We start from the raw sequence: 22,760 nt of genomic DNA on the forward strand, positions 1-22,760 counted from the left end.
ATTCACGTGTGCCACTGTGCATGTTTTAAAGGAGTCTCTATTCTGTAAGAGTTACCAAGGCCCTGGGGACTGAAATCTCAATTTCCACACAAATTGCTCTGCTACAGATACTATGACAAAGGAACTTTTAAGCAGCTTTAATGCTAGAACACCACAGAGGAGGAATATGCATTACAATGCCAATCTATTCTTCTGTGATTCCATGATATTTCTTTGAGCTTTCTGTAAGTTATAAATGTACTTAATGTCTAATTCTTTGATATTAAAATATTTTAGTATTTCTAGAAGATAATGTTAACAATAATATTTTAATAAGCATTTCTGTTGACAGGGTTTTTTGCTATGCACTCAAAAAATGTCATGATTGGGAACTGGTTTGATAAAAACACAATTCATAATATAAAAAGGTCTGGATGTCTCAATCAGTCATAACAATAAATATCTAAGGCACTGACTGCTGAGGGAAGGTTTCACTTACTAGAACTCAACATGCTATGTGTTAGAACAGTTACTGTAAAATTGTGCTTCTTATTATTTCTGAAAAGCATGGCAATGATAGCACCATGGAGTTTTTTAGGTTCTCTAAAGGTATCTCTGCAGGCAAACTCTGTCTTTTATCCTCAACAGGGTTCAGAGAAGTAGGTGACTTTGTAAAAAGTATTTTATTCACGAAAGTAGACTCATTTGACCTTTCATGTTAAGTGTCTAGTAGTTTTACTCAGCAATTCCGGAGATTTTTTGACGGTTTGTAATAGAGAAATGTATAGGACAGCTCTGTTGTGTCTTGTTGATCACAAGACTTGGACCCATCTTGTTTCCCTGAAGTCAGCCTAAAGAACTGTTCCAAATTGATCTAATTCAAAGTTTTAATTTGAAATAAATAGTGAAGCTGTTGTACTATAGTACTAAAATGAACCAAGCATCAGTGCCTAAATATGCTTCCCAAGGCACCTGTATACCAATAATACATTTTCTCATCAGTCACAAAGATAGTCTCCAAGTTTTTTACTTACTTTCTTTTGGGATTTTTTTGGCAGGGGGTGTTGAATTTGAGCAGAGACTGTTACTAAATAGCATAAGGATTTTGAAAATGATTAGGCTGTGATAAAATACATGAATTCCACAAGCAATTTTGCACATAACCATGCTCAAAATTTTTTTGTCTTGTTTCCTTTCACCCACTGCATAATTCTGATCCCTTGCATTTTGTCATTAACCTCAACTGTCAAGCTACCAGGGAAAATTACGTTCTTGAATAAGAATAATTCAGGTGTGAAGGGACCTCAGGAGGTCTCTAGTCTAACCTCCTGCTCAAAGCAGGGTCAGCTGTGGGTTCAGACCAGGCTGCTCAGAGCTTTGCCGGTTGGGTCTGGAAAACCTCCAAGACAGCACTCTTCTCGTTTTTGACGGCACATTAATTCACATCAATATGAATATTGCATTACACTGTTAGTAGTAACTGGGATTCTTTGTGTCCCAGGAAGAGAGAGAAGCTGAGATTTTAGCTTTACTGTAAAGGCTTGATTTTTATTATCATTTGAGTATAAAAATGCATAAGTACTTCAGTTCTAACTAGAAATATTAAAGACTACATAAAACATAGCTAATAGAGAAGAAAATCAAAAGCAGTAACAATAATTATAATATTAGTATATTCTAGAAGCATTCAGGTTATATAGTGATAAGGACATAACATATGAGTATAAATATTTTCTTATAAAAAGCTATACTTACATTATTTTAGAATGATGTTATGTCTTTTTCTTAATACCTTTACCATATTATTATTTTCTACATAGTACAGCTTTCCATTTTTCCATTATTTTCACTTTATTTTTACTTTCCATTTTATATTACAATATTAGAATTAAAATGGCTAATAAACCGAGCCTATACTGAATAAAACATGGCTATTTCTCAGTAATTCATATATACACACATACATGTGTGTATATATGAATATATGTATTATATAAAGTTTTCCATATTGAACTGTATAGGTTTAAAGAAGAGATACTTTTTTTCTTACGAATTTCAGCCTTTCAGTTACAAGTTGTTTTCAACTATTTTTTAGTTTTAAGTTTCTCTTAATTTTAATAAAGTAATTGTTTATACTTAAACCTCTGTTCTTAAAATAAAAGTTAAAATGTCCTAAATATTGAACAGATATTTGCAGCTTGCCCAGCTACAATGTGACCTCCTATAGCAGTATTGACATCTATGATATTTTTATCATGATGTTTCCAACATGCAGATAGACATTAATAGATGTTACTTTTACTATCTATCTTCAGATTTTTCTTCCCCAACCCTTTCTGCAAGTTCATTCATTTGTGAACTGAATCATGATTCGAAACTACGATATGTTTATATCTAGTTTGATTTTATCAGTCATTTTAAATACGACCTTTGCCCTTCCCTGTTGGAGTGAGGGAGGGGACCCCGGAGTAACGATGAGTCTCAATATGAGTATGGTCGTTCTCCCTTTATTAGAGCTTACACAAAGTATATATATCGACAAGCAATACGCATGCGTTAGCAATAGTTACATGATTGGTTACAGTTTCTGTCCATACGTATAAAGCGGATACATGATTGGTGCAAAGTTGCTGACTGCGCTCCATCGACATTTATGGACCCTAGTTCCGTCCAGACTTGTTTACCAGTTTCATGAATACCTTCTTTTGTAGTGCTCAAGGCCGCTATACGGCCAGTTCAGCAGGCCTCAGCAGGTTCGCTTGCCTTGGCCTACATAAGGCCGCTTTCAGCAGGTTCGCTTGCCTTGGCCTAGATTCCTTCCTCTACCCCGAAGACGGGATTGCTCATCCCAATCAGATCATGCCCTCTCTCGCTTAACCATTCCTCCACACTTCCCAGCAGGCGGCGGCGGGCCGGGCGCTGCCGTGGCCGTGCCGGGGCTCAGGACTTGTCTGGCTGGTTTGAGCGCCTGCGCCGGGGCCCCGGGGCTGCTGCTGCCCTGCTCCAGCGCCAGCGCCAGCGCCGGGCCGGGCCGGGCCGGGCCGGGCCCCTCTGGGGAGGGGGTGACACCCCCGGCAGTCACTGCCTGGCAAACAATAGCCCTTTGTGTGCGCGGGGCGGGGCGGGGCCGCTGTCACACTGCCGCTGGCAGCCCCGGCCAGGGAGGCGGCCTGGGGGGGGGGCGAGGAGGGGGGTGAGGGAGACCCCCGTGCACCCAAGGCTGAGGAGGAGGAAGTTATCAATATCATGCTCCTTCAAAGAAAGAGGAGGAAGATTCCCCCCCCCACACACACACACACATCACAGTGCTCCTAGCAAGGACCTCAGGATGCTGGTAAATTGTTTCACTGTCTCGTCCCAGGTTTCTTGGGTAAGTCTGTAGTGGCACCCTTAGGACTCACAGGGACATTTGAAGGGTGAGCATAACTCCAGGGGACAAGAATAGACTCCAGGGTCTATTTGGGGTGGTTTTGGTATAAGCATTTTAACTATATTGAGGCTTTTCAGCGCTAGATGATTTTTGCTTTAAGACTGTTAAAACATTAATAGGACTAAGTGTATATTTTTGGCTCTCTATAGATGGCGTGTTCCATTTTGCCTATAGCAAGATGATTAAGAATTTGTACCATTTTTACTAGAATGGGTTCAGATCACTAAGATCTGACTATGCATAACAGTAAGCAAAGAAGTAACTCCCTTAGGTGGATTGCTTCTTCTCATGGTTCCATCATGCCCCAATCTTGAGCTGAAATATCTAAATATCAGACAGTGCATGCTACTGGTTATGTTTTGTATTTAGTCAGTACAGTTATTGTATTCACTTTCAAAAAAAGTGGCAGATATGTTCCTCAAAGGTCATGTATGTGTTCTAAGGACAGAAATTAATATTTAATGCAAACAAACACCTTAAAAGTTTTAGACCAAGCAAATTAATCTGTTTGTATCTCAATTATTTTGTTTCCTATGGCCAAACCTTATCTTGTAAAGTTCTCTTCACTTTTCCACCCAAAGTTGAAATCAAACCTTGTCTAAGCCAAGATAAATATATTTACTTCAAAATAGATCCCAACCATTCAAATTTTCTGCAGTCTGATCAGTAGCAATGTAACTTGACGAAATATAAGGAAGGTGAAATAATTCCTTGAAATAAAATTATTACTGATACAAAATACAATAGAAGTAGAAAATTAAATCTCTGGTATTGGTCATTAAGCTTTAACAAATCTTTTTTAAGATGAAATCAACAAAAACAGGCTCAGCACCTTATCAACCCTAGTTCTTCATGCAGCATACTTAGAAAACTTGCATTACAGCTAATTTACTCACAACAGCCTGAATGAGGCCCACAAAATTAATGTGACTGTGACAAAATGAGTATTAGTTCTTGCAGTCAGTTACTAATTTTAAGAGGCAACATAGTTTTAGACTTGTAACGTAGTTGTTTTATAATTTGGTGATTAGGGTATATCATGTTGTGCACCGGTGCAAAGCACTGGGACTGGTGTTTGTTATGAGCCCAGCAATAAAGGCAGTCAAACTCTGTAAGGTATTGCTTAAAATACCATTTATTGGAGCAAACAGAAGACAGAAAAAGAGAATAGATAATCTTATGAGCCTTCAGATGTTGGGTACTTGAGCTGTGCAGCACTGGACAGACCTCCAGTGAGGGCACAGCGCAGCACGGCATGCAGTGCAGATCCTATCTGTGGTTGGGTTCACTGGCATTTTGGTCTTTAGAGCTTTCACAGGATTTTCTGACAAGAAAATAATTCTATTTAGCATTTCTACAGTCAAAAGGATGTTCATATGAAAACTTGATACTTCACTTTAAGATAAAGACAAGGACATGCAGGTGATGTAATGTCAGGAAAAGGCCAAGGATATTTACCAGGAGGGAGCATCTAGAGATTATCACAGAATTTTTTTCTTAAAAAAATCAAAACATAAGAATGTTATTTACTGTCTGGCTAGTGTCAAACTGTAAGAGATGTGCCAAACAAAATAAAAGAAAAAAAGCTAAACTTAAAAAGTGAAATTTTGCAGACTTATGTGTGTGCAGTGTAAAGAAACAAAAAAAGGATCTTAATGAAACTGAATAGCTGAATGGTTTTGAGTGGAATACAAAATCATTATATACATTGCATAGACTACAGAACTTAAATTGTCAGGGCATGAGCTCATCAATTGTAAGTCATAGGCACAATGTAAAAATATATGGAAAGACATTAAACTTATTCTTGTTAGTACTAGGATGTAAGCTTGAGGAGAGTGCATAGCTAAGAATGCTTGTGCGTTGCAGGGGTGTTGTCTGTAGCTTGCTCCATTCTTACATTTGCACTGACTGCTTTCAGTCCTACTCTAATGAAGGGCAAAGACTCTTGAACTCAAGATTTGCTACTAGGAGACTTTGCAAAATAGTATTTCTGGGACCCACGGCCATTTTAAACTTCCTCTTGTTCTGTACTGAAACACTTACAGGATCAAGCCTAGGATCTGATTTTTCAGATTGTTAGGTACACTGCAGTTCATAAACATTCAGTTGGATGTTGGGGGGATGTATTTCTGAGGGAAGGAATGCAAAAATGAGATCATTTTTCAAGGGAGGGCTGAGAATTAATGCCTGGTGATCAGAGGAGAGACAGATTCCAGTTTGGATAAGGAGTTGATGAGAAAAATCCTCCAAGACAAGGTTAATTTCTTATTTGGGCTTACAGCAGTTGAGAAGAAAAGCTGAAAATCTTGATGGAAAGAGATGTGACCATCTCTAGATTAGGATAGAAGTGGGGAATTGTGCAAGTAAGTTCCAGGAAACAAGAAAGGGTGAGGTATTCCCAATTAATAAAGTAGATTGAAGATAAAAAGGTATCAGAGAGAGGCTGCTGAGTTTTATTTATTAATATTTAAGATATGAGGAGGACTGATTCTTCCTGTGAATGGATGATTTGAAGGAGTAGAATAGCTGTCTGCTTTTCATCTTAGCATTATTATTATTACTCTATGCTCTGACTTTTGATATCTGCACTTTGACATCTATGCTATTTCCTTGTCACCAGATCACTATAAAAACCAATAATCAACCAACCTGGGCATTTTGGGGGTAGTTTCCCCCTATTTTTTGGTGAGTGGAGGCATTATTTTGTAGCATGATAAGTACAATCTGTAAAGCAGAACTCCAAGAGGTAGCTGCAGCCCAGTGCGCCTGGAGCATACATGGCACAGTCAGAGCTGTGAAACAGAGCTTATGGACAATGTGTTTTAAGGCAAGTGCTAGCTCTATGGTATTACAGTCTTCTCTCAGATGAAATATTCAGGTATATTATAATGTTTATACTACAGAAAGCCAGTTTTTATTAAAAGGTTTTATACTTTCATATCAACATTTAGAAGAGTTCAAGAGAAGGCAGGTTTCAAATTAAATGGCAGTCACACTGTCAGGGGATGACAGACTGTATAGGTTACAGTCATAAATGTTTACCAACCTTTTTTGTGTCTGCAGTGTAACAAATTACAAATTTAGTACATTTTGCTCTTGGAAATAATTTAAATGAAAATGTTTATTCAAAATGGAAAGGATTCATCCAGTGAAGCCAGGGATTAATGCCAGGGACATATTTAGCCCAGTTTGTTCAGAGGTTATTAGAGTACGTGTGCTGAATTTAAATAGTGATTTTAGAATATGAACTTAAATTTTGTCTATAAAAACCATATAAAAATATTTTGAATTAGTGAGTGTTAGCAAGAACATTTAAACTAGTGCCTACTATTTGGCAAGCTATTTTCTATGTTAGAATTAACAGTTCAAAATGAAGTCTGTAGTTCTCTCTAATTTATTTATTTTTCCTGTGTTACTTGTGTTCATTTTCATTTTTCACTCTATTGTACCAGTCATTATTGTAATGATTGTAGTCCGTATTCACAGCAAACCTCACAAAATCCTTTCAGGGTAGAAATGACAAAATAGGTGTGAACTCCCTACAGATCTCTGAAATATTTAGCGCTAGCAGGACTATAAAAGCTCATTTTGACAGTTAATATTGATAAAGCTTTCCAAGTAAAGGCAGAATACAGAGATACTACTACAAGGCATATCTGTTCTTTCCAAGAGATTCAGTCTTTCTTGGCAGAATCCAATCTTACTTTACGTCTCATGTTACTGATTTTTTAAAGAAACCTAAGCACAAAGTTGCACTACTCTAGCTTCTCAGTCCTTTTCCCGCAATACCAAAATTCACCAGAGAGTACAATTTTGGCATTTTTGGCTAGCAGCTAGATTTTCACTACTGGCATTTAGCCATCATTTTTTGTCTGACTGTTCTTTGCTAGTCTGTCTAGACTGCTTGCTTATGAGTAAGCTGGATTTTCTCCCCTGTGTTTTAAGTGCCAGACAACAATACAACTCAAGAGCAAAATGAGTAGTGCAGTACCTATTGTCAAATTATTGTTTTACCACCCATGGAGCAGGCTGAATTACATGGATAACTATGTTTACAGCTGATACTAAGAGCAGGGTTAATTTCCCCTAACATTAGTCATCTAAGAACTAAGCAGCTACTCTAAATTACTCGTTCAGTTTTCCTCTGCAGTCATTGCCAACACCAGGGCATTCAAAGTATGGTGTCTAAGATAGATGATGCAGGTTACCCTTTGAAGCTGCTTCTCTCTTCACCCATTATAGAGGGAGTTTAGACATCTAACTTAAACCACTGCTTAATTTTTAAATGGTTAAAATTTGGTGGGATGTATTACACTCTGACTTCCCTAACACAGTATTAACTGAACTCTGCTGTCCTTCCTTCACTGCCACAAAGAAACAGAATGGGCAGATATATTCTACCAACATGTCATTTCAACAAAATAGAAAAATAGTTTTACAGTTTTTTTCATCTTGCATAAACATACCCAGTCTAGAACACTAAAATAAATATTGTTTTTTTTGAATTTATGTTTTTATTCTGAGGGCATATTTTTTTCATTAATTCATTATGAATTTTTTACTTGATTGTCCAAGAGGAGGTATGCAGGTCTTTACATAAGACAAGAGACCACACAAGAGAGAACCATTTCTTTGCATTAATGTAGATTAATATGTATAAGTAGTTCTAATATGGCACTTTGATCAGAATTTTGCTAAGATTATTTTTCTCTTTTTCCTAGTCAACAAAACAACTTTTGTGCCATTCAGTGGAAGTCTTCTATTACCTCACATATTTTTTCACTCAAGAGCTGTAACAGATTTGATTCCAATTCTGTAGCACATATACTCTTTCAATGTGAATATTAAATGTATTAAGTCATATCTAGGTTAAATCTTCAAACAAGTTACAAAAAAGGAAAATATATAATGTACATGTGGAATATTCTGCCACAATTTGATATTTCTGAAGTATGTAAATATTGTTTAAGAAAAGAGACACTGAAGTGAGTTCTGTTTTATCTTAAACTCTCTGTATGAGGTTATCACTGTAAGCTTTTTTCTAAGAATGGAGGGAGGATATAAAATAAGTTTTTCCCAATACTTCTTGTCTTTCAAAACATGATTTTTGTAATCACTTAGTGACACATTGAATTTATGCACTCAGTCTTCTTCCCCACAATCAAGTAGTGTGTTTTCAGTGCATTTCCATTGCATTCATTGAGCTCTTCAGGCAAAAATTAATTCAATATGATTGTAATAGTAGGTCAGTGTCGCATAAATAAGGGCAGATCAGGAACGTATAGCAGAATCTATTTAATTACAAGATGTTAATCATCTAAAGGAACTATAATTTTTCTTTCCTGAATAAATTATGCAGTAGTGGAAGCACATGTGAATATGGACTAATTATCAATCATTACTTTAACCCTTAATCTGTCTTTCAGCATCAACATATCAATATGTGTCAGCCTCCTCAAATGAAAGGCTGCAACCATTGAGGTATGTCAGGCAAGCTTCTATTGGGTTGATTCCAGAAAATCAAATTTCATTCAGTGATTTTGAAATCTGCTGCTGGTATATTGCTGAACTAATCTTTAAATATCTTACTAACAAAATATATATTTTTAAAACCATAACGTAATTTCCTGTCAGCTTTATTTCCTTCAGTGAATGTATTAGATCTGGGGAGAGGATAGACAACAGAAGCAATAAAAGGTATCAATAGAAATGAATTACTTATAGATTATTTATGAAGCAAATTATTTAAATGGATAAATTACAATAAAAATGACAGCCATTGACCAAAAGTATAATAGGGTTTGCTTTTTTCAGATCATAAATGTCTGTCTTAAAAATCCATAAGAACACTAAAACTAATTTTTATAGTGATTATAGCTTTCACATATGTCATTAGCAAAAGCAAATTACTATATTTGAACTCAGAACTTTTAACTCTTAAAACACAGACCTGAACCTCCTAGGTAAAATCATGATTAACTAGGAAAATGAGTTTTAAAAAATAAATCCTATATTTTAGTAAGTGTATATGGTACCACCTCCCCCAACAATCTGTGTATATAAATGCTACACACTTCATTTATATGTCCTCTCACTAATTTAGTAAATATAAACCTCACTAAGACTTATTATGAGAGCCAACTTACTTGTTTGCATAGGAAGCTAATACCACTTTGGATAAGCAGCTTTGAAAAGATCAGGAATATAAACATGGTTGAGTGACAATACGGCCAATTTATGAACAAAGATCAAAATTTCTCATTTACCAAAAAACATAAACTTCAGAGTTGCAGGTAAGGTAAATTCAAAATATATTACTCCGTAATACTACCACTCTGACATTGCTTTTGAAGCATTACTTCATAAGAGCAGATCAAGAAAGCCCTATGCTGATGCCTATGTTTTCTTTCCTAGTGCTGACTTACAAGGAAAAATGCCTCTTTGTTATTACATGTTCTATAACAGAACAGATGAACTTGACTGCTCTGTTCTTGAATTTAGATTTTGGCAAAATGTTAACAAAACATTATTTCTGAGCGGTTTAAGTTCTTATATGTAGGGAGATCAAATAAGACACCGCTGTTCCAGAGAACGTGACACTGTAAAAAAGCAGGAGCGTCCAGGGAGCATGAATGTTCAGAGTTAGTGTTTGCTCAATGCGTGCATTGGAGGGGAAGAACAGGTTTCAGAACTGCTTTTGAATTTGTACTGACATGTGACTTAGCATATCACAAATACCACTGCGCCAAGATTTGGTCAAACACAGAATCATATGGCAGCCCCTCTCAGAGCTCATTTTCCTGGGGGTGCCTATTAAGTTCAATTTCCTCAACACTTTCCCCTGCACTACTGGAGCACAACTCCAGTGCTCTAGGGCTGCTGGGGCTGTGGCCACAGACTTCAAAATAGACTCCAAGCTGTTGTTTTCTCTATGCCTCAATTAGAAAGCTAAGAGAATATTGTGAAAAAAGCAGTTTCCTCAAATGTATACAATATTTGTAAAGACTCAACATTCATATTAATGTTAATATTACACTATTAATCTTCCTTATATAAAAACATTCACCATGATCTTGCATTAAGTCTTATTTGTAGCTCTGTTAGTAGGTTTATTGCAAACTCTTGTTTTTGATCTTTGACTAATACACATGGACTAGAAAAAGGTTAGGACATCTGTGTGCTTCTTCCTTGCTATGAATTCCTTTTTTCAAAAGCTACTAGTACTTGGGTGCATAGCAATGAGAAAAGGGTATAGGAGCTTTTCATTACCCGTTCACATCTGTATATACAATAACTGTGGTTATTTTCAGTTGAGGTTGAGGTACTTAAGTAAATACCTTGTTACAGAGAGGCAAGAAATGCCTTTCAAATTTATTGTGAAATGGAGAGCCAGAGGAATAGTTGTAACTTCTGACTGCTGGGCTCTTTGCTCCATAGGAGAACATTTTGTCTATGCATTCTTTTTCTCTCCTTCATACCTCCCCTGTCCCACACACCTGCAAAAACAGGATAATGATCTTGTGTTATCCCTAGGTAAGTGTTTGTTGTTAATTAGTATTTTGTAAAATACTTTGAGATGTTTAGATGGAAGATGTGTGGCATTAATTTGCAGGAAAATTACAAGCAGAAAAGTATACCACCATATCTCTTATAATGGATGTCTTCATAAAGAATTCAAAGCATTTTCTGTCTTACATCATTTACTTAAAGCCCCTGCATTTTAAATTCAGTTTGAGAACATAAGTATTACAGTTAGTTCACCACCAAGACATATACATTTTAATTCTTTATTCCTCTCATGGGAAACCTGTGCTATTCATCTTTCTAATAACTGTATACAAAAAAAATCCTCTTGAACTTTCATTTTTTCTGTATAGCTGTTCTGCTTCCAAGTTGACCCTCAAAGCCAAGTCCCTTCTTGCCTTGCTACATTTACAGAAGTTCTCAATGTGATATATTGCAATAAACCCATTTTTTGGTGTTTGCATGTATAGAGAATTCCAGCAGGATATTCTTATTGATGAATACAATGAATTATATGAACAATGTAGGTAAATAAAAACAGATTATCTGGAATTTACAATAGGAATAGATAAACTTTTAGTTAGCTTGAGCTAAAGTTTAAAGCTTACTTGTAACTGCTCTGTTTTTTACACAGGTGATAGATGTGAAATAAATATAGATGAATGTATATCTACTCCTTGCCTCAACAATGGAAATTGCATTGATGACATCAGTTCCTACAAGTGTCACTGTAAGAGAGGTTTTATTGGAACAAAGTGCGAGATAAATGTTAATGAATGCTTGCCAGAACCTTGTCTTCATGGAAGGTGGCTATTTTTATTTAACTGTTATCTCCAAGATATGTACTTAACTAGTAATATTTAAGATTTAATGACATGAGAAGGTTGATTAATATAGTTTTAATTATATTCTTCCATAAAGTAAGAGTACAAGCACAGTTAAAGATGACAGATGTTGCCTGTTTAAGCTAATGTAATATACTGTTACATTATCTCAGTTTCTCTTTCATTTGTGTTCATTAGCATAAAACAGTTTTCAGTAAATGTGGATTAATTAGACTTTAATATACTTAAAAGCAAATCTTTAGCTACTACCTACCAACAGGTTGAAATTGGAGGGTGTCTTTTAATATGAGAATCAGTATCCTTATAAAACCCCTCAGTATCTATAATATAGACATCTGAAACCCGTTATAAAAGCTAATTAAAAAATTCTGTGGATTTCAGTAGATTACATCAGATCACTATTTTGAAATGTACTGAATGATACAAGTAGTGCTAAATCCAGAAGTACATAGCATCATCTGAATATTACTATTTTGTATTTCAGATGTATAGATCTCATTGATGGATATCAATGCTCCTGTGAGTCAGGATGGACCAGCTCAAGATGCGAGATAAATATTAATGTATGTCTTCAAATTTTACTTTAATTATAGCGGAAAGGGTAATATGGCACCTGAAACTCATTTTTTACTTAAGTAACTTCTGAATGCTTCGGTTTATTGAAAATGCATGACAGAAATTCAGTTGTTTCAAATACATTCTGAAAAGCTCATTGTTTTTTACTAATATGAAACTGCATTAGAAAGAGCATTGAACAAATGTCTAAAGACCTTTACAGGTGAACTGTGAGTGAAAAATCTGAAAATCCACCAAAAACTAAGCCAACATCCCCTGAAAATCATTTATCCTTCAGTTTAGCATGGATGATATACCTCATTTACACTGCAAGCCCCCTTTGCTGTAGCTTAACTCTGTATTTGAATAGTACACCTCAGGATGCAATATTCTACACTGAAAATAGACATGACTCATGCTTAAAGTTTCTAGTTCCAGGTAACTGTGGAATTCTGTGGGATAGAACTATGGCATACAAAATATGCTGCCCACTCCCTCCTCTTAAGTTCAAGAATATTTTTGCATTACCATGGGGAATGGCTGTGGATAGGAAGGGATGTTGGATGTTTGAGTCTGTGTCATGAAGATTCCTGTGGTCAACAAACCAACTTCTAGAAGATCACTGTACCTGGCATAACAATAAGCACCTCTTAGAAAATTGGCCACATTTGGGAGAGAGGATGGAATTGGTTTGGGCTTTTTAGACTATTTCAGGTTTTATGCCAAACATATTTCAAGAGAGGCCTTGCAGATCTTGAGATTTGGTCCTTTTCAGTGAGTTTGGTCTCATGAGAAGGCCTGGCTTGAAATCTGCCTCCTTTTAGGTTGTTTGACTTCTAGTATTGCGCTTCTGAATTGTCAGGAACAAGTACCAAAGTGTTATGCAAGTTTCTTTTTAACTTCTGCATGTGGAGGGCATTCCTGGATTTTGATACACAGCTAAAAGTACAAGATAGCTAAAAATGTCTTGTTACGTAAAGGAAGTACGGTGTGTAACTTTTCTGTTGGAAATGCATGACAGTCTCACACAAGGAGTAAATCTAGCTGGAACATTATCCTCCAACTTCCCTTTAGAGAAAGAAAAAGCCAGAAAATAAGTAATTCAAATCAACAGAGTGTGCATCATGATATAATATTGCAGATCTATATGATTATCAGCTGTTGCCAATGCTAATGCAGAATACCCCTGGGTAATATTTTCTCTGGCAACATCAATGATTTACACTTTCCTCCCTTATGAGAGATTGAGAGATTAAATGACCTGTAGACAACTGCATAAAATCATATTCAAAAGATAACCACATTTCATACTGAGGTGTTTGAAAATGCATAGATTAGAAATTCATAGGAAGAAACAATATACATATACATTTGACAGATAAGTCTGTCAGAAGGATGGCTTCATTTTTTGATGTTCTTTGTATTTGCATGCAGTGTGCTTCTCAGATTAGACTATGCTGCAGATGTCATATTTTTAAAGGCTACAATACTGCCTTCATCCCACTCAGACATATATATCATGCCTATGCGACTCTTGCAGAAATCAGCAAGGCTTCATGAATGTGTAGCGGTGTTCACATCTGGATAATAATGCTAGGCTGATGCTCTATGATTGTTTTCCTCTAGATTAACATCTGCCAGTTCATTTATTTAAAAAAAAGTCAAGAATTCATCCATGTACATATATTTCAATATTTTCTTCACTTGAAGATATATTTCTGTGTATGAAGGCGTATGCAACTAAGCTGATTCAAATAACTAATTTAAAAATAAAACGTGTGTATATACATATATATATTTCCCTAGAGATACTCTAGATGTCATAATCTTTTATCTTTAATCTGAATTTTTCATCCTCTACATATGATTTCCATACAATTTGCAAGCAAATGCGCTTCAAGACTTTCTTGGGTTGTGTAATACTTCTAGGAAAAAAATAAGAAACACTTTATAAAGACATAGCCTATAACTATAACTTCTGCAGATCTAATATGGACTGTGGATGTAGGGACTTGCCCGTCTACTCTAGTTTTCATGGGTTTTCATATATAGATTTCGTATTTTATGCAAGAAAAAGAAGAACCATACGCACTGTATGAATTAGCTGTAATAAATGTGGTTTCTTTTGACGATACACTATTTTTGAACTTGGGGGGGGGTGAAAGGAAATACCTGAAAATTGATCCTTTGTGATATACATAAACGTAGGTTGCTAGTACGGTCAGTAGAATATTAGTAATAAATGTTATTTCATATTTAGCTGGGCTTTTTCTTTTGCTATGACTGGTGACAAATCAGTGGTAGTGGTTCTTTTTCCATGCTTAGCTGAGGACATCTCATGCTGTCAAAAAAGGTAATAAAAACCATTCTGAGTCTGTTAGTGACTATAATACAATTAGATCTATGACTGTAGCATGAGATAGCATGCGAAATAAATCCAGCAAATAGACATTCAATTTCAAGAAAGGGAACTATATAAAAATGAGGTAAATATTTAGGTAACTTAAGAGGAGCAGGCCAAAATCACAGGAAACCTACAAGCAGCCTGGAGACTATTAAATAAGGTACTAAAAGCGTAGATAAAATGTGTGCCACAATTCAAGAGCATAAAGTAGTCCAAAACCCCTGTATGGCTTAATGGGAAAGGTAAAGAGGCTGTCACAGGGAAAGACTGGCATTTTAATGAGAAGAAGCCTGCCCAAATGAGAAGAATAGAAAAGTCCATAAAAATGTTAGTTCAGATGTTAACAGGAAAGTAGAAAATGTGAAAAGTGCCTTTTAAAGAATTCTCTAACTTGTAGCAGAAAGTTCTTTATAGGTATCAAAAACAGGAAGCCAGATAAGGAACTGGTGGGATTGCTTGATGATAGCAGTTTAAGAACAGCACTCAGGCATAGTAAGGTCATAGCAAGAGAAGCTCAAATAATTCTTTGTGTTAATCCTTACTGCTGAAGATGGTGGGAGATTCCCGTACCTGACGCATTTGGAGCAGCTAGCTCAGTTTGAAGTAAATACACAGGAATATTATGCTGAATACATAAGCTGGATGTTTATGAGTCCACATGACCAGATGGCATTAGCCCAATAGTTTTGAAGGAAGTCAAAAGTGAAATTTTTGGTTCTGGTCAAGATGTGTAACCTGTTATTACAAATAGAGACCCAGCAGATTGCCACTGTAATTCCCATCTCCAGAAAGGTCTCTCCAGGGGGCCGTGGGAACTAAAAGATGTCTGACTCAGTGAGACTGACTTCCATCTCTGGTAAGATGGTAAAGTCTGAGATCAGGGAGCATCTGCATAAACACAGTCTGTTGAGAAAGAGTCAGCATGGCTTCTGCAAAGGTAAATCCTGCTTCACTAGCTTGATGGAATTCTTTGATTTTGGCAGTAAACATGTCAATAAAGGGCAACATGTGGACATAATGTATTTGCATTTTCAAAAAGCTTTTAATGAGGTTGAACAAAAATGTCTTTAAAGAAACTAAGTTGCCATGGCATTAGAGGAGAGATTCACTTCTGGACTGAAAGCTGGTTAAAGGGTGGGAAGTGAAAGGCAGATCTTAATGGACACTTAGGAAAGAGAAGGACTATCAGCGTGGTCCCCCAGGATTGGTGCTGGGAATGGCTTTATTCTGCCTCTTTGTCAGCAGGCTGAAGAAGGAAGTGAACAATGAAATCCTCAAGTCTGAGGAATATATTAACTTCTTTCAAGTAGTCAAATGATGCGCCATGGTCAGGAATGCCAGAAGGACCTCACAGAATGGAGCAAGAAGGTGAGAAGGCGATAGATAAAACTTCAGTGTAAAATAATGTATCTAGGGAAAAATAGTCTAAGACATGCCTACAGCTGAATTCAGAACTGGCAGTTAAAACTCAGGAAAGAAATACTGCAGCAATCATTGGCAGTTCTCTGAAACCATTGGCTCAATGTGCAGTCACAGTCCAAAACAGCGAAAAAACACTCAGCATCATCAGAAAGGGTACTGGGAGCAAAAGAGAGGGCATCATTTCCCTGCTATGTAAAACCTGGATGGGCTCATATCTTGGGTACTGTGCACAGTTCTGGACCTTGCATTTCAAGAAGGACATGGCAGGTGGAGAAGATGCAGAGGAGGGATGAAGGGTCAAATAGCTGCCTTATGAGGAGAAATTTAAAAGACTGAAACTATTCAGTTTGGAGAGGAGAAGGCTGAGGGAGATGTAATTAAGTTTTAGAAAACTGTGGAAGTGGTAGACAAGCTGAAATAAAAAAATTCTTCATCAAATCCTGCAATAAAAGAACTAGGGGCACTTGATGAAACTAGTAAGAGAAGGGTTTGAAAGAGATGAAAGTACTATCTTTCACAGAAGGCGGAGAACTTCTAGAACTTGTTGCTGCAGAAGGCTAATGAGGCAGGCAATTGCGCAGCGGGCTCAATGAGATTAGACAAAATCCTGGACAACAGGTTCGTAAATGAATAATAAACAAACCAGTCAGGAAAGTACTGTTCAGCATCTCTGATTCAGCAGTTCTGGATGCTGGGGGTTGCATGGGAAATAGATTGTAGCAAGTGGCCACGTTCACATGATCTTCATAAGTAGACTTTGCTTCTGCTGCTGTGAGAGACACAGTACTGGGCCAAATGGATCATTATGTTCTGTATTCTTGTCTAAAAAAATACGTAAATCTTTGTTACTTTCTCTTCCTTGTGTCCATAATCCAAAATTCCAAAGCAAAATACTGTCATTTTAAACTCATTTTAAATTTAATGACTTTGAAAAACTACAACATCTTGAAAAATGAAAATTTTTGCCATCCATTTCATAAAATGTTTCATGTATATTTGGTCCACTAAAAGAAAAAACATTTTGGGAAGTTAAGAATTATACAAAATGGGTATGTAGAAATATTAACGGAAAATTTTACAGGAAAAATATTAATTAAAATAATTTTGCTAGCTAGAAAAATGGAACAAAATGAAGCAAAAGAAAATACACTTCATTTATAAGTTTGTTAAACAAGAAATAGACATCTGGAGCATTCATCTTTAAAACATCTCAGTATATTCTTAATGTAAATCTCAAATTTGTACAAGGCAGCAATACTGTGGAGATTTATCTGAAATGAAGAGTGCACTTAAAACTCCTATATAAATTGAAAAGTTCATAACTTAGCGAACAACACAGTTTAAACTAAGTGTTTTTTTTAATCTTAGCAACGGAAACCTGGGTCTTCTGGTCTTAATAGCAGCCATCATTACATCAGATGATTGCACTTGTGATAAATTAACAAATTAAACCATGGTGCAGTATCTTTCAAAGGAACTGAAATGCATGTATATTATGTTCCTCACTAATGCACTGAACCATAGCTGTTTTACATAACCTGTAAAATCATATGCACACACTAAGTTGTACATTTCTTATGAAGTAATACTGTATATTTAGATATTTTAGAAATCTAGAGTATATTTAGATATTTTAGAAATCTAGATTCAGGATACATTAAAAACTGCACATCATGTTTTTCATGTATGAAACCTTGCTTTATTGCATGAATTAATCAGTTTATAAACCATTTATTTACAGCATTGATTTTCTTTCTGCCTCTTTTTTAAAATCCTAACCCATACCTTTAATCCTATGACTCTTGCTTATCACAAAACCCTGTTTCTGACCTGACATTCTTTTTGGCCCCAGTCCTTTCATTAGATGACTCCTGCAAGTGTCTTTCTTTTCTGTTGCAGTACCTCTATCTTTGAATTCCTTTCATATATTTTTCTTTTCAAGTCCATCAAATTTAAAGCTCTGTCTAGTTCTACCTTCTGCAAATCAGTAACTTCTACCTTGAATCTATTTTCCTCACAAATACCAGGATGCTTTCTTCTACTCCCTGAACTGATGTTTAAGGCCACTACCTTTTTCTGCTTCGAGTCCTTCCTTACAGTTAATCACTTCATAATTACCTACTAGGAAGAAATCAAACAGCAAACTGTGTTTGGATTGTAAGTATTTGCAGAAACGGATACTAATTAGACCGTATAATAAAATGCACCATATACAACTATGTCAAAATATAGATTGGTGAATAGTTTGTGTATATTCACAGCAGGCTAGTGGAACTGCATATATGATATTTAATATTTTCAGTCCTCTTTATAGTTCCCTCCTTTTGATATAAAGCAAAACTTCATTTAGATAAAAAATACATCTATCATCAGGATTTTTTTTGCTTTGAATCTCTTTTATACAAATAGTTCTTGAATTGTTGTTAAAAATAATTTTAATCATTTTAACATTTTAATCATTTAAAAATGATCTTATTCTGATACAATTTCACAGGAAGAATGATAAAACATAATCCTTGCCAAAGAAAAAGTTGTCTTATTAGTTTCTAAAATGCGCTTCGAGACTTTGTTTTAAAAAAGAGTTGAATTGGCACATTATTTGGAAAAACAGTGAATTTTCATTATTTTTATGCATTTGCTAGAATGTGTCCCTTTGTAATTATTTCAAGCTAAGGATTTTAATTTTGCCTTTGGAAATGACATAATGTGGTCTGTAGAGAGTTGGAATTTCTTAGGCAAATGGACCTCACTTTCGCAGAGAGGTGTCAGCGTGGAGCCACAGAGTTGGATCAGGGAGCAAAATGGCTTTAGCATGGTGCCATTCCAGGTCAACTGGTAGAGTCCAGATTTCAGAACAATTCCCTGCCAGCAGAACCAGGGGACTGTGCCATGCCGGGTGGGCTGTCTTAAGGAACAGTCATACCCATTCTGGTACAAAACAGATTCACTACACCATTGCATTCAGAGAACAGGAATGAATACATTATTGTATTACAGTAATTCTAGTGGATCTAGTGGAATTTGCATTGTTTGAACAAAGGCTCTTAACAAAAGCTACCCTTGAAAGACTCACAGGAACTAGAAAATTAGTATTTCACTTTTCTCACATTGGCTTTTATATTGTCTCGTTATGTTGAGGAAGCTGATGGGGACTTGAATTTAGTAAAGATGAAGCTAGAAAGTAAGTATTCTGTTCTCCTGTTAGAAATATATATATTCCTCTCATTTACAGCTACATGGAACCTAATACTTCAATTTAACTTGCGTTTCGCTAAAGCATATATTTTAGTAAGGTGTCTAGTCTTTATTTAAAAACATAAAGGGAAGGAAGATAACTACTTCTGACAGTTTTACAGTGGCTGACTCAGTAATAAAGTTATGCCTTATCTTTTGTTAGATATATCTGGATTTGGGTTCCAGGTATTGGTTCTTGTACTGACTTTCTCTGGGAATTAAGATATTCCTTAATGTCAAATACTTCTTGTGAAAATACCTGTGCACTGCCACTATCTCTCTCTCAATTTTCTTTGTGATAACCTAAACTTAAGAACGCTCGTAGACCCATCAACAGTTTTGGAACATCTTACAGCAGAGAACTCATCCTAGTTACTGTTTTTAATAGCTAGAGAAGGATCTGTGCCTCATGAATTTGTCTAATCATTTTTAAGCTATATACATTATTTATGTTTTGGGCAATATGTGAAAATGAGATCTATGATGTAATGATGAGCTGGAAAGGGAGATATTGGTATGCTGTAACACTAGGCATCAGTCCCATACTTCATGACATGAGGAATGGGCAGAGCATCCCGATTCAGGTTTGTAAGGAGCACTTTCATTTTGTTCAGTGATGGTGGAAGGAACAAATCCCTTTACAGAAGGAGCAAACTGGCAAGATGAGGCCAGAGTAGCAGCTAGCTCCTCTGGCCTTGTGGTTTCCTTGGAGATGGATGGCTGCAAGGCTGATTTGGCTGAAGCTGTCTGTGAAGGAAATGAGCCAGAAATCTGAGAGAACGGGAAAAGACAGAGGACAAGGGTGGCTGCAGAAAAAGCTAGCCAACGCAGCTTAGTTTGGGCGAGTTGCTTGCTCTGTTCTGACAGAAAAGTGGATTTCTATGCAGTCTGTAAATAAATAGGATTGCACCAAAGAAATACCTGAATTATCTCTATTTCTCTTCTTAAAGGAAGCAATCTCCAAGGCCTGAGATACTGTGTAATTATTTGGGCAAGAGTACAGTTGGCCTATGGGCCCAGACTGTTTTTGAATTTGGAGAAGCTCTTACGCACAGAGCCCATACACTACTGCAGCAACAAGAAACCCTTATGCCTCCTGCTTACACTCAGAGTGAGTCGAAGGGGCCCCAGTCAAAGACCAAGATTTTCTGCATTCTCAGAGAAGCCTAAAAGTGAAAGTGTCAGTTGAAAGAAGAAAACTGAGAGAATAATAACAAAAAAGGAGTCACTGTTTCTAGAAAGTCCTGAGGAGCCAGACAGAATGAAAGAGGAAAAAGCTATCATCGCTTCTACTGCTCCCCAGTGTTTCAGTGTTATGGATGCTCTGTGGGATATTGAGATCTCAGCACTCTTTCTGCTTGTTAAATACAGTGTCTTTGCTGTGAACCCCAACAGGGAATTAAAAGTTGCTTTTTGGCTTTGGGAGGAGTTGGTTTGGGGGTTGATTTTTGTCTTGGTTTGGGGGTTTTGTGGTTTTTGGTTTTTTTCTTTTTCAACATTCTCTGCCAGCCAAATGCTGTTAGAATTTACACAAAATCTTAATAGCAACAAATGTAATGTAGTGAGGCACTTGCTCTATGCACATAGCATGTACCTTGGAGTACGTGATCATGGAGATAGATGCATTGGCAGTTCTGTTCCAGAACTGAACTACTCTTGATCCTGGTACATTCATGCTTATTTCTTCACTTCCTGTTGAAACTTTTCATCTTATCTGCTGTATCTTATCTGCTGTCTATGTCAGAATTACCAAATCCCATCCATGAGACCCTTTTATGCTGCCAGTACATCCAATAACCTTGCAAAGACTATATCTGACAAAGGGAAATGCTGATTTCTGCCTATTTGGCTGAATACACTGGTGTCCAGTGTGGCATTTGCAACCTAAGCCAATGCATCTTGATTATGTTCTTCTCATGATTACTTCACAAGGCTATTTAAAACAAGAGGTGATGTTACACTAACAAAGGACAAATTTCTCCAGAGAATTGCTCCTGCTGCCACAAGTTCAAGTTAAATATATTTTGAAACAAACCACTTTCTAAAATGCCTTATTAAAAGGACTTGTGCTAAAAATAGCTATATGTTCTTCTTTAGATTCTTTTTCATGCTATCCTGTTTTTACTTTTTTTTGTATCTTTAACTAGATTTTAAACCTTTCGGTCAGACTTTGATGATTTCAATCTGTCCTTTCTCAGAGTCACTGCTGATTTATATATCTCCCATGTCCCCATCCTCAGCTAGTTCTTCCCTCCACACTAGTTTCCCAGTTAAGCCTGCATAACTGATTGTGGGTCATATTAGAAAAATGGCTTTAAGAAAGCGTAAAATAGGTATGTCTTTGTTGTTTTTTTTTCTCTTATAACAGGTATTTTAATCCGTTATTCTACATAACTTAGGAGACAGTGCACCGTGATTTGGGGTCAGGAAAAAGCAGGGAGGAAGGAATTAAGAATATCTTAAGCGAGAACTGCCCTTGAAACATTCATAATCTGAAACCACTGACTAAAGTACAATTCCTGAAGATGTTTATCCCTCTTTGATTTCAGTCGGAACTGAAAATCAGATTACTTTTAGGCTTCAGACCTGGAGTGCGGTTAAAGAACTGACTGTACATTTCTGTTCTGTAACATAATCTACAGATTTTCAGTTGTTATAAAGATGCCAAAGGACTAGTATGGTGTCTAGTGACTTCCCTTTTGCTCATAATACCTCCTTTCTGCCAAAAATGGCCTCCAGGAGAAAGGAAGGGAAAAAAGGTAAAAGAGAGTCTGGCCTCATGATCAGTGAGGTATTGCAAAATAGGGTTGTTTTCTGCTATTGGCAAATATATGATTCTAATGGCAAAAATTGCAGTCACCCATATTTATCTGTAGGTGAAAAACATTGAATCCAGTAGCCTGAGTTGTTACTGTAAGCATTTAAAATCAGCATTTCTTTTCTGTACATGCAAAGCAAATATTGTAAATTACTAAGAACAAGCTGGTGCTGCACTCACTGACTGCAGCGCTGGTGGTAACATTCACTTGTTTTACTTGAATAAATTAGTTATAAAACTTTGTAAAGATTACTGGTAAGACTAAGGCTTTATCTTCACAGCTTGAAAATGATGTATTTTTCAATTCCAGATCACAGTAGCATTTGAGATTTAATAAATGTTAAAAAAATAAAGTACCAAGTGATGTAAAAATAAGTGAGTCATTGTGCCATGTATACATCCACAAATTTGTATCTTGGAAAAGCTAAAATGACCTATCTTTGTATATATTATTTTGGTAATATTCAGGTTTCTTAATTATTCCGAGTTAATGGTACCTTTCATGTAGTGAAGACAGGATCTGACTTTAATATCGTTTCAGGCAGG

At 36.2% G+C, this 22,760-nt stretch overlaps 1 protein-coding gene across 1 annotated transcript in view; it reads left to right on the forward strand.

Moving 5' to 3' along the window:
* The window catches only part of EYS (eyes shut homolog), a 956,188-nt gene that overhangs the window by 419,990 nt on the left and 513,438 nt on the right, over window positions 1-22,760 (forward strand). The window contains exons 26-27 of the mRNA XM_067294141.1: window positions 11,571-11,742; window positions 12,266-12,344. Of these exons, the coding sequence (XP_067150242.1) occupies window positions 11,571-11,742; window positions 12,266-12,344 (251 nt within the window). The remainder of the gene's footprint in view (window positions 1-11,570; window positions 11,743-12,265; window positions 12,345-22,760) is intronic.

Source organism: Apteryx mantelli, chromosome 3 (genome assembly GCF_036417845.1).
Source record: "Apteryx mantelli isolate bAptMan1 chromosome 3, bAptMan1.hap1, whole genome shotgun sequence".
NCBI classification, from domain to species: Eukaryota; Metazoa; Chordata; class Aves; order Apterygiformes; family Apterygidae; genus Apteryx; species Apteryx mantelli.